The 12,509-nt window shown below is 45.6% G+C and overlaps 1 protein-coding gene across 1 annotated transcript; it reads left to right on the forward strand.

Moving 5' to 3' along the window:
- Nucleotides 1–3,363: 3,363 nt before the first annotated feature.
- On the forward strand, nt 3,364–9,218 carry LOC103810868 (telomere-associated protein RIF1-like; the record flags this gene model as incomplete). The annotated part of the gene is made up of 6 exons (XM_009083791.1): nt 3,364–3,494; nt 3,860–3,954; nt 6,367–6,556; nt 7,563–7,655; nt 7,748–7,886; nt 9,067–9,218. Coding segments are annotated over 6 exons (800 nt in total), but the record flags the coding sequence as incomplete, so codon positions are not given.
- Between the last annotated feature and the right edge of the window lie 3,291 nt (nt 9,219–12,509).

The raw sequence follows: 12,509 nt of genomic DNA on the forward strand, positions 1-12,509 counted from the left end.
CTTCATCCACAGGAGGTTCTGCCTTCCCTGTGTCTCTGGGATTTATCCCATGCGGAGGCAGATCGTTCCCATCAGTGCCTGCCTTGGCTCCTGCCTTGGCTCCTGCCTTCAGTTTTGCAGTGACTTTTAAAGCTGTAACCTCTCAGAGATCAGATTTTGCAGGTGTCTAGCCATAACTGACAGATCAGCCCTGACTGAGCTATAAAGCCACAACAGGTTTCTCAGGTTGGATGATGAGCTGTGTGAAACTGATTGTTAATGTTTTATGGGATAATTGCAGCTTTTCCATGTGGGTATCCTTCATACCTGTCCAGAGTCAGTCCTTGCTAGCTGCCAGACCAGGATTTTCCTGGAGTGGGGAAAACCTGCATTTGCTGCTGGTTGTAACAGATGTGTTTTTTAAGCTCATCTAGTTCTGTTGATCTGATTTTCCAGCAGCTGTAGAAAGTTTTCTTATTCATTTTTAATGTTCTCATAGAAATTGACTAAAAAAAAACCCCATGAAACCCTTCATGGCTTTTTAATGCTCTGTAAGCGCCAAGTGAATCATTAGTCAGTTTTTCCTTCATAGTATGGCAATTTACTGCTGGGTCAGACCCTGTTGTGAGAGGCATTTTTGCTCTTTTAACTCCTTCAGTGTTGTGTTTTGGCCTGCAAAAGGGAATACATTGTTCTCTACTGTGTCAGTTACAGCCTATTTAACCTGTAAACTTTGTTTTTCCTCTTCTGCCCCGAAAAGTCGCTTGACTGGTGAAGGAGGCAAAGCTTTCTCTGCAGATGTCAGAAAACACTTCCCTCAGCTTTGCAAAGTGTTCAAGGTATGTGTTTTTCCTGTTCTCTACCCTTCAGTGGTTAAAGCTATATCCAGGTGGGCAAGGCCAGAGATCATTGTGAGGCTCAAATTGGAGTTTCTCTGTAGAATCACTGGGGTTGGGAAAGGCCTCCAAGATCATCAAGTCCAGGGTTTATGAGGAGTGTGAGCTGGTGGCATAGCAGTAAAGTTTGTTGGCAAAATGTATCTTCGTGTTACTAGAAATTAGTACAGGAGAGTAGAATTCTGAGTCTTGGGTGTGTTCTGGCACCAGCAACAATTAGAGCTGATTCTGCAGCCAGAAAACGTGATCCAGTGAGTTCTGGAACATGCACTGAATGTCAAGTTTTGGTAGAGATTAATGTCAGGAATGTTCTTAGCCAGTTTTTCCTGTCTTAGATGTTTAAGTACACTTGGAGAGTCAAGTGGTAGAGCATAACACACATAAGAGATGTAAAGAACTTTGCATGTTTCGAGTTCAGTAAATGTGTCTAAATTACAGAGAGCAAAAAGGTCTTCAGGACCTCAAATGGCTTTATTGACTCAGAGTTATGGGATCAACAAAGAGATTGCTACACGGATGTGTTTGTGTTTGCCAGCTCTCCAGAGTGTTGGTGCTCAGCTAATTAAGACAGTATTTCTCTGCTGCTTGTGTGACCTGAGGGTTTGTGGGTTTTGTTTGGTTGTTTTCCAGGCACACATTTCCAGCCCCAGCTCGGAGCTCAGCAGTGCAGCACTGCAGGCCTTGGGATTCTGTGTTTTCAACTCCAGTAACTCAGCTGAGCTCTCTGGTAAGCAAACCAAGCTCTGTGCTGTGCACACAGCACAGTTCTGCCTTGCAGTTCCCAACTGCTTTTGTCCCTGGTGTGAGCAGTGGGATCAGCTCCCTTACTCTACACTAATGGTGTGTTCCTGACCTGTGGTTTCATTCACTGTCTGGTAGCAATTAGGAGCTGTCATTAGTTTTTGGAGCTAATAGCCAAAAAAAGATGTCCAGGTGGGAAAAGAGTGGAGAAGGTCTTTGTTTATGGAATTTAGGTGTGCCTAGCAGTGCTGGGCCATGTTTTCCAGCTGATTTTGATGACCTTCCCCAGATGATTCCTGGTTGTTACATCACACCACAGAGTGGTTTCAGTTGTCAAAGACAATTAAAGCTCAGCTAGTCCAGCCTATGTATTGTGCTGGTGGATAGTTCAAATTAAACCAATGTAAAGTAGTCCCAAGTGTTATTCCCTACGCTCTTATCTTAGAAAGAATCCCTTTTACAGAAGCTTTTGCTGACGAGAACTTGAGGCTTTGCATCAGGGTAAACCGATGGGGTTTTGTGAGCAGGGCAGAGCTAATGCCTGAGTTGGCTGGTCCTTGGCTTACACATTCCAAGTGTTGAGCAGATCCAGGTGGGAAACAGGCAGGAGCCGCTCGGTGTCACCTGTGGTGGTGCACCGGGTGAAGCCAAGTTGTTGTGGGCACACAGGGAGAGGTGTTGTGGTGTGGCTGTTGTGTGGTGCCTTGGTGGTGTGTGAGGCTACACTGGCTCTTAATTGCTAGCAGCAAATGATGTACAGTCAATTAGTCTCTTTTTCTTTCCTGAGAAGTGCTAAATACTCTTGGACAAATGTTCTGGAATGGCTTTACTAGGGAGAAACTTAGGCAAGGCTGAGCTAAATCACCTGTGTGGATGTGTGGAGGACATTTCTCCTCTGACTCTGCCATTCTGTATGAAGTTTGTTCTTTTGGCTCTTCCGCTTTTCTTCTTCTTCCCACTCCATTTCCAGTGTGTCCTGCTTTTCTGTTACACAGAATTCACCCAATTCCCTATGGGAATGAGGCATCTGTAATAACATCTGTGTGGTGCCTTTCTTTTCCCCCTCATAACTCTCTTTGAACCAGTTGATAAGTTCCAGTCAGTTTTGTTAGGGAATGTGATGCTTCGGGAATAATGAAGTCTTGGAAACAATGGAGAGTTAAGGAGTGAGGACAAACAGCATATGTACTTTGGATTGAGGGAAGGAATGTGTGAGACCTTATGGCTCTGATTTGTGAGATCATTTACCCACAAAGCCTAAATTTCTGTTAAGTCACTTCATTAGTTTTGGATTTTAAGGGAAAATGTGATTTTTTCCGTCTCTTTCCCCAGTTGTCTCTAAGTCCTGTGTTCGCCTTATTTTTGTGTAATGAGTTGGTTTTACCACCACCTTTAATGATGAAACCTCTTGTAGAGCCTGGACTGGCTTCACTGTTGTCAGTAAAACAGTGAGATTGACCCAAGTGCTGCTTTGAATAACTGAATATTAAGGGAATTGAGCTAAAATTGTCATGGAGTTTTATGGTTTGGTGGTTTCCTAGGAAGCTAATTCAGATGTACGACAATAATATGTGTATGTTAACATATACAGATGAGCTTTAAATGAGCTTTTTGCTACCTTATTTTGAGAGAAACTGCCAATGTGAGACAACCATTCATTGGGACTTGCAGCTGAATGGAACTTCGGGGTGTTAACTGAGCAGAACGACCTGGGACTTGGTGCACAGGCTCTGTGTTCTCCTTGCAGCTGCTGACATCCAGGACCTGCTCTCAACAGTCAGCAATGTTGCTGTCAAGTCCTCAGACAAGAACACTCGCACTCGGGCACTTTGGGTGATAGCTAAGCAGGCCTTTCCCTCCGAGGTGGTTAAAAAGGAGGTGAGTTCCTTCCCTTTTCCCTTTGCTGGGCTGATTTCCCAGGCAGAGGAGTCTTGTGCAGCCTCCTGGGCACTCCTCAGTTGGTAGTTTTTGCATATGAAAGTTGTTTTCCATCAAATTGGACAGCTCTTGGGAAAATTGAGCTGTGGGTTATCATCTGCCTCGAGAGAGAGGCTGCAGTGTGAACAGTCCTAGCAGTGAAACAGCACAGGGGAGAAATGTGCCTACAGTTTGGTCAGAGCTCCAGTCTCAAAGCCAGACCTGGCATAACCCAAACACATCCCTGGGAGGTGAAACCTCAGCATTCCTCATGGAATTCCTCGTGTTTTCATGCTCACTCTGATGTTGTTCTCTTGCTTCCTCAGGTGTCCAATATTATTTCCACCCTGGAAACAATCCTGACCAAGGGAGATGTACAGTCTATGGTGGTGGAATATGAAGCCCTTAATGTCATTATTCGGTATGTGCACTGCAGTGTTGAAGCTCATTAGGTGCTTAATTGTGGGGGGAGAACTCTTGATACAAAACCTTAGTGGCACTAAATATACTGAAGGATTTTTTTATTCACTGCTCTTGTTCAATATGGTCAGGATTGTTTTCCTACAGTGCTGTCACAGTTTTGACTGGGATAGAGGTAATTGTCTTCCTAGGAGCTGGTGCAGTGCTGTGGTCTGGATTTGGGATGAGGCTAATGTTGATGGCACACTGATGGTTCAGGTGTTGCTGAGCAGTGTTTGAACTAAGTCAAGGACTTGGCAGCTTCCAGCCCCACCAGGGAGTGGGGACACAGCTGGGACAGGAGATTCCAGCTGGCCAAGAGGATATTCTATAGCATGTGGCATGGTCCCCAGTGTGCATAAACTGGGAGAACCTGTCCAGGGCCTGCTGGGCACCACTCAGGGTGGCAGCAGTCCACTGAGCATCACTTGCTTTGGGTGTGATTATTACTGCAAAATATTAATGATAGTGCAATTGATTTCGACACAGAAATCAGTTAATGTTCAGCTAAATTTCCGTTTTCAGTGGCTGATCAGGAGTTTTTTCCCAATCTCACATGTGCCTTACAAGTTCTGTTGATACACTTCATTTTGAGAACCTACTGGTTGAGGAATTCAGGGCCATCATTTGGGGTTTGCTTTAAAATATCTACTTGTTCCTTTCCACATTTTCCTGCAGTGTTCCCCATGGCACTGTTGAGATTCCTGTTTAATTCCAGAGGTGACTTGTTAGGACCAGCACAGTGTGTTGTCTTGGTCAGCAGTGCTAGAGTATTCACATTTTATCTTTACTTAGCTTTAATGTAATGTCTTCAGTAGTAAATATGTTAGGCTTGTGTCTGTGTTACTTTGGCCTCTGGTTTGAGCTATACATGCATTTGGAAGTGGAATAGTTTTTAACAGTGCTTGTCCTCTGACTTCGATAAACCCACTAGAAATGCAGCAGTTCTCCTTAGTGCAGCAAACTCTTTGGAAGCTGCAGGGATGGGGGTCTGACTCACCTGGGCTAAATGGAGCATTGGCAGAATTCCAGGGCTTCCAGAGACAAGCTGGTTCCTGCAAGCTAGTTTGAATATATTCCAGGCACTCCTGGCTCCAAAAGTCTGTGTTTGAGATGGAATTGTTTGTCATGCTGTGCTCATAGCTTGGGAATAGGAAGATGAAACAGGAACACTTGAGTAGGGTGATGCACATGGAGTCTGTGCAGACCTGGGCTGCTCCAGGGCTGGAGTTGTTTTCCAGAAGGAGATGTGTTGGAGCTCTCTGTGCTGCTGGGAGCTCCCAGGAGTAGTTAAGTGTCCAAACTCTGCACTTGGGCACTGATAAGGAGGTGACAGTGTGCTCCTGTCAGGCTCCCAGCTCAGCTCCCCTGCCCAAATCATTGTGGTAGGACAGAGAGGGTAACTTAAAATGTCAGTCTGCTTGTGGAGAGGTTTGTCTGAAACAGCACCTGAGAGTCATAGGTTGAATCAGAGCATTTATTGATCATACTGAGGTAATTTACTCTGCTCTGTGAGGCCCCACCTGGAGTTCTGCACACAGCTCTGGTGTCCCCAGCATAAGGACATGGGACTGCTGGAGCAAGGCCAGAGGAGGCCACAAAGCTGATGGGAGGGCTGGAGCATCTTCCCTATGGAGAGAGTTGGGGCTGTTCAGCCTGGATAAGGACATTGCTGGAGCAAGGCCAGAGGAGGCCACAAAGCTGATGGGAGGGCTGGAGCATCTTCCCTATGGAGAGAGTTGGGGCTGTTCAGCCTGGAGTAGAGAAGGTTGTGTGGAGACCTCAGAGCACCTTCCAGGGTCTGAAGGGGCTCCAAGGAAGCTGCAGAGGGATCTGTGTTAGGAGCTGCAGGGACAGGACAAGGGGCAATGGGGAGAAATTGAAAGAGGGAAATTCAGATTAGATCTGGAGGGCTGGAGCATCTTCCCTATGGAGAGAGTTGGGGCTGTTCAGCCTGGAGTAGAGAAGGTTGTGTGGAGACCTCAGAGCACCTTCCAGGGTCTGAAGGGGCTCCAAGGAAGCTGCAGAGGGATCTGTGTTAGGAGCTGCAGGGACAGGACAAGGGGCAATGGGGAGAAATTGAAAGAGGGAAATTCAGATTAGATCTTAGGCAGAAGTTTTCCCTGTTCTGGTGGTGAGACACTGTCCCAGGTTGCCCAGGGAGGCTGTGGCTGCCCCAACCCTGACAGTGTTCACAGCCAGGTTGGATGAGCCTTGAGCAACCTGCTCTGGTGGGAGGTGTCCCTGCCCAGGGCAGGGGTTGGGGCTGGGTGAGCTCTAAGCTCCATTCCAGCCCCTTAACATTCTATGATTTGAGTGCCTGAGCAATCTGTTGGAGATTTGTAATCCCTATATTTGCTTTTTTTGGCTCTAGGTTGATGGAGCAGACTCCAGCCCAGATGGGAGAAGAGGCTGTGAGATGGGCAAAGCTGATCATTCCCTCAGTTGTCCACTCTGCTCACAAGGTGCAGCTACGAGGTGCTGCTGCCCTGGAGATGGGAATGCCACTGCTCCTGCAGAAACAGCAGGAAGTGGCAGCTGTCACTGAGCACCTGATGACCACTGTAAGTGGGAATGCTGTGCCTTTTGTCTGGGGACAGCTGCAGCAGCAACTGGGGGTTGGTTGGCTGAGGGCGTGTTTAGTTTTATTTACAGCCTAGATAGTGGCAGCAAAAATCTTGTGTGTATCAGCAGCAGCTCCTCGAGGACATGGACAGTTTTCAGTGGAAAAATTAATGTACCAGGAATGTAAATATAGGACCACTGTAAAAACAGTCATGTGGCTGAAAGGAATCATTGGTCAGGAAAATAACTTGCTGGTGTTAAATGACTTTTTAGTGCTGATAGTATTAACTTTAAAGTTTCATTGTCTCTGAAAGAATTTGCTCACCAAACTGTAATCTGCAGAACATGGTGTGGCAGTAACTCACATCATCCAGTTTAGCTTCCTGCTCAAAACAGGAGCAGAAAAGGGCCAAAAGTTAAGGTTAGATGTCTCAGGGCCTATTCCAGTTGGAGTTTGAGTGTGTTGAAGGATGGAAATTCTACAGCCCAGGCTGGACAGTTGTTCCAATGCTTACCCACTCTCACGGTGGAAGTAGGATTTGCCCTGTTGGAACTTGAGTAAGTCCTTCCAGGACATCTCTGAAGCCTCTGGTTTATTCCTTGTAGCCCAGCTGCAGGTAGTGAAAGGCTGCAGTGACACTGCCTCCCATCCCAGACCAACCTGGCTCTTCTGCCATGAACTCCCTTCCCTAAATATCTCGGTGTTGGCTCTCTGCTGCTCGCTCCAGTTTGCCAGCAGTTCTGGTGCTTTGGTGCCCAGAGTTTGGCGCAGCATTCCAGGGGTGATCTGGTGAGTTCCAAGTAGAGAGGTCAGTTCTCTTGACTAGTTTATACTTTTGCTGGTGTACAGGAGCACATTCCTGATGGGACGGTCGAATCCTTGTCCCCTCCTCTTTCTGGAATAGCTTAGTTCCAGGTTGGTTTGTCTGCAGGCATTGATTTATGTGGGTTTTGGAGGTCTTGAAGTATATTTCTTGTAGAAATTCTGTTTCTTTCCATCTGCAGAAATTAATCTCTGAACTTCAGAAACTCTTTTCTGCCAAAAACGAGACTTACGTCTTGAAACTGTGGCCGCTGTTTGTCAAATTGCTTGGCAAGGTAAGCAGGAAAACTCTACAGTAATAAATCTCCAGAAAAGAAGTTTGTTAACAGCATTCAGTACCTGAACTCTGGCCTTGTTCCCCCCTCAGACTCTGCACCGCAGTGGCAGCTTCATCAACTCCCTGCTGCAGCTGGAGGAACTGGGATTCCGCAGTGGCTCTCCAGTGGTAAAGAAAATAGCCTTCATTGCATGGAAGAGTCTAATAGATAATTTTGCTCTAAATCCAGGTAGATTTCAAAACAAATTAACCTGAACTGTTTTTGCCTCCTGTTTGCATAACTTGGAAGAGAATGTGCTGACAGTGCTCTGTAGATGTCACAGGGGGTGTCTGTGGTGTGGGTATACAGCAGTAAAATTAAGGGGTTTGGGTTTTTGCCTTGCAAAGAAAAGAAAACAAGGTAAAACCAACAAAGTGATAGCTTGGTCAGTTTTCTATCTGCATTCTTCTGCTAGGACTTCTAGGAATAAAGTTATATTAACAGAGCTTCTGTGGGGCTTTAATTGGTACAGACAGCAGTGAAATAGAGAGTTCAACTCTTACTTTTCCTCAGATCTTACTTTGGACTGTGTGGCCTAATTGGACAAGAACTTCAGGATTCTAGATGTGTTAAATGTTGCTTTAAGGGTGTAACTTAGACCTGAACAAGTTCTAAGTCTATTCTGTGTCAAAACACAGGGTATTTGTTACCTTCATTGTGCTTCTTTGTGTGTCCTGAAGAGGAAACCAAATGTGACATTGCTTAGTTTAGCTGAGTATAACTTTGGTTGTCATGTTAATGTGTTTCTTACCTGCTCATTTGTTCTGAGCATTTCCCATGAATTGGTGACAAGGTTTGGTTATTTGGGAATGTAAAATCCGTGGTGTCCTGGGGTGGCTGGGCAGGATGTCATGCTGCAGGAGCAGCTCCTGCTGGATTGCAGAGGGACAGGTTCTGATGCTGCTGAGCTGGCCAGAAGTTCTCCTTCTTAGCAAAAGTCTGTCCAGACATGCTGTGCTGTTTGTCCTTCAGTGGCAAGTGATCACTGACAGCCTCAGATCCTTCATTCTCACCCAGGGGCAATGCACAGAGGTGTTAAGAGTTTGATTTTCCTGTTACTGGGGCAGGTAGGACCTAACATGGCAGATGAGAGTGAATTTCCTTCTGTTTGTGTTGGAATTCAGTGGATTTCATTTCAGTCTTGGTAAGAAATACTTTGTATTTCCAGGGGTTTCTAGGCAACAATTACAGCAGTAAAACAGTCTGAAAGGTTGGTGCATTTCCTATATGTTGTAGTTTTGCAGATGGTCCTTAATTGAATTGTAAGCTGAACAACCCTGATGGATTAATTAAAAATGTTCCTTTCTTTGCTGCCCTGTGACTTAATTGTTTGTGTTGCTTAAAATATGCTCTTTTCTTGGTCTTCCAGATATATTGTGCAGTGCTAAAAGGCTGAAACTGCTGATGCAGCCCCTGAGCTCAATCCACGTAAGAACAGAGGCACTGGCACTGACCAAGCTGGAGGTTTGGTGGTATCTCCTCATGAGGTTGGGCCCTCAGCTGCCTGCAAACTTTGAACAGGTAACACACCTGGAGACACTCTGAGCACTCAGCCTGGGCTGAGTGTGGACAGCTCTTAGTTCCTGTTCAGCCTGGAGAAGAGGAGACTCAGGGGAGACCTCACCCTCTGCAACTCCCTGACAGGAGGTTGGAGTCAGGTGGGGGTTGGTCTCTTCTCCCAGGCAACCAGCAGCAGGACAAGAGGGCACAGACTCAAGCTCTGCCAGGGGAGGGTTAGGTTGGCTATTAGGAAGATATTTTTTCCAGAGAGAGTGCTCAGGCATTGGAATGTGCTGCCCAGGGAGGTGGTGGATTCACCATCCCTGGAGGTTTTCAAGCTGAGGCTGGTTGTGGCACTTGGTGCCATGGGCTAGTGACCATGGTGGGGTTGGACTTGGTGATCTTGGAGGTCTTTTCCAACCTGGTTAACTCTATGATTCTATTCCTATGTGCTGCATCCTCCTCTGGCTTGATATTGAAGTAGAACTGTCTGAAGGAGCCAAATTTCACTTGTATTTCAGTGCTCTCTGTGTGTCTTGGGACTCTCTGTGCCCTTGGAACTCAAAGTTCCAAAGATTTTGAGAGCCTGTTTTGAGTGTAATTAACATCTCTGGAAGTCTCCAGTGAGTGCACAACAACATCAACACGTTACATGAGGACTGTTTTGTCCTTCCACCAAGACAAGTGTGTGCTTGGGAAAGTCTAGCCTGGGAAACACACTGGAAAGACCAGAAATATTTAGGAAGACAAAGGAGAAAGTGATTCAGGTGTTCTATTACTAGTCACATTTGGAATGAACATGATGTTTCTGTTGCACATCTGAATGTCAAGAAATTAAACTTCAGGGTGAGAGTAAAAGGGAGTGAGAAAGTACCTGCTTAGCTGTGATACAGCTGGGTCATCCTCCGATGAGTTTTTGTTTAATGTAGCCATTTCTGGCTAATTTTATACAGCCTCTTAAATGTACTGATGTAAGTACCCAGAAACTGAACCTCTGAACAACAGCAGTCTCTGTGGTGCTTCAGATGGGTGTTCTATGGCTTGTGTGTGTCACAGCTGTGCTCACTGAGGTGTGATCTCTTTGCAGGTTTGTGTCCCATTAATCCAAAGTACTTTAAGTCTGGATCCTTCTACTGCATCCCATGGAACTCCCTCACGCCTTCAAGCCAACCAGTCCTTAGGCTCAGCCACCCCTGGGCAGAAATCAGGTATTGCTCTGTGGTTATATTCTGTATACTCTTGTTTCCAGCTCAGTTCTTGATGCAGAGACTCATCTGTTCTGCTCATCATGTTGTTGGTTTTCATTTGCAGCACATTACTAGTGAAACCAGTAAATTTCTCTGCATGTTCACTGCAGAACTCAGGGTAAAATTAGGCTGTTGAGGTCAGCATTTCAAGTTTAAAAAATGGTGCTAATCCCAATAGGAGCAGTTTTAATGTCCTGATTTGTGTTCTCTGTTGGCAGGTTTGAAACTCAGTTTGTATGGATTTATACATGTGCTGTTTATGTGAATATAAGTATAGGCCTTTTATTTTTGTAGCATTTTTAGTTTCTGCCTGAATAGTATAGAATATATATACAATACATATAGACTTATGGAATGGTTTGGGTTGGAAGGACCTTAAAGCTTATCCTGTTCCACCCCCTGCCCTGGGCAGGGACACCTCCCACCAGCCCAGGGTGCTCCAACCCCATCCAGCCTGGCCTGGAACACTCCCAGGGATGGAGCAGCCACAGCTGCTCTGGGCAACCTGTGCCAGTGTCTCAGCACCTCACAGGGAAGGATTTCCTCCTAACATCTAAACCTGCTCAGTGGTCATAAGACATCACTAATGTTGGTGCTTGAAGGCCATGTGAAATGACACCTCAATTAGGTGGCTGGGATCAGGAGCTCCCTTTTATTCCCTTTGTGGAATCCTGGCATTCATGGCTGCTGTCATTAGGTGCCTCAGGTGTGTTGTGGAGGTCTCCTAGATCTAGAGTTTCCTGTGTTCCCTCAAGTTCATCTCAGTCCTGAGATCACAACTGAGGTTGGTTGAAATGCTTGGACTTGAGTGTCACATGGAAGGTTTTGATGGAAAGTGTTTTGTAGCAGTAGAGTTAGTTTACAACAGGTGTACAGCAACTGTAAGCAGCTTCCACAGAGATTTATGTTGCCAGAATCAGGTTTGGTGTGCCAGACTCTGCTACCTCAGACAGATCCTTACACCTTGTGAACACACAGCTAGGGATGTGCTGTTACACCCCACACAGCAGTGTCTGCTGGGTATCCATGAGAGCTCCCTTGGAGCCAACACTGACAGTTTGTTCTATCCTTGGGAGGGTTTGGGCTGTGGGTTCTGTTGTTTCACTTGCAGTGTGAAGTAATGTGACTTCTCTCCCTCCCCCAGGTCCTTACCCCTTTGCTGGCTCAGCCACGCCCAGGATGAACCTGAATGCCAGCACAGCAGGAGCAGTGCCAGTGCCTTCCATCCAGCTCCTGGGCATTGAAATGCTGCTGCACTTCCTCAGGGGACCAGGAATTGTGGATTTTGCTGAGCAAAACAAACTTGTTCTTAGTTTAGGTACATAGGTCACATATATAAGCACTTTTGTATAGTCTCAAACTGCCAGTTGGGTTGGATTTCAGGATACCTGTGGGAGTGAAATACTTTAAAACACTTCTCTGTCATCTCCAAGATGACACGTAGCTGTGATAGATGTTCTAAATAACAACGTAAGTGATGATTTTAAGGCTTATGTGACCATAAACTGCAAATAACAGATTTATGGCCTGTGTGTTCTCGTTCTAGAGCCTCTGCAGTACCCTCTGATCAGTAGCCCTTCTTTTTTTTGTAAGCATGGCAGCACGCTCATAAGTGCCGTTCAGGATGGCTTCATTGCAGTTGGAAAAGAAGTTCCTGGTAAGAATTCAGTCATGAAATTAGATTATTTTCTGGAAAATTAAGTGGGAAGGATAAGGAATAACCACTCTGTGTAATACCTGATGTGCTTTGGAGCTGGTGTCACTTGGCTTACCTCACAGTCTGTCCTTTACCACAGTTTGTGTGTTAACTGCAGGTTTTTTTGCAAACTCAGTAAAAACATTATCTTGCAGATTGTATGCTGAGTATGATATGGAAGGACATAAATGGATACGTGAAAACAGCAATTGAATCAGGTAAAGTGTAATCTTGACTTAATTTGTCCTTAATTAATTTTCATTCACGTTAAACTATATTGTCTTTGCAGATCTAGACAAGTTGTTTCCTAGTTAAGTGTCTGTTATACTCCAAAGGGTTTGAAAGGGATGGGACATCCAGAGAGACCTG

The sequence above is a fragment of the Acanthisitta chloris genome, unplaced genomic scaffold (genome assembly GCF_000695815.1).
Source record: "Acanthisitta chloris isolate BGI_N310 unplaced genomic scaffold, ASM69581v1 scaffold40321, whole genome shotgun sequence".
Classification (NCBI taxonomy): domain Eukaryota; kingdom Metazoa; phylum Chordata; class Aves; order Passeriformes; family Acanthisittidae; genus Acanthisitta; species Acanthisitta chloris.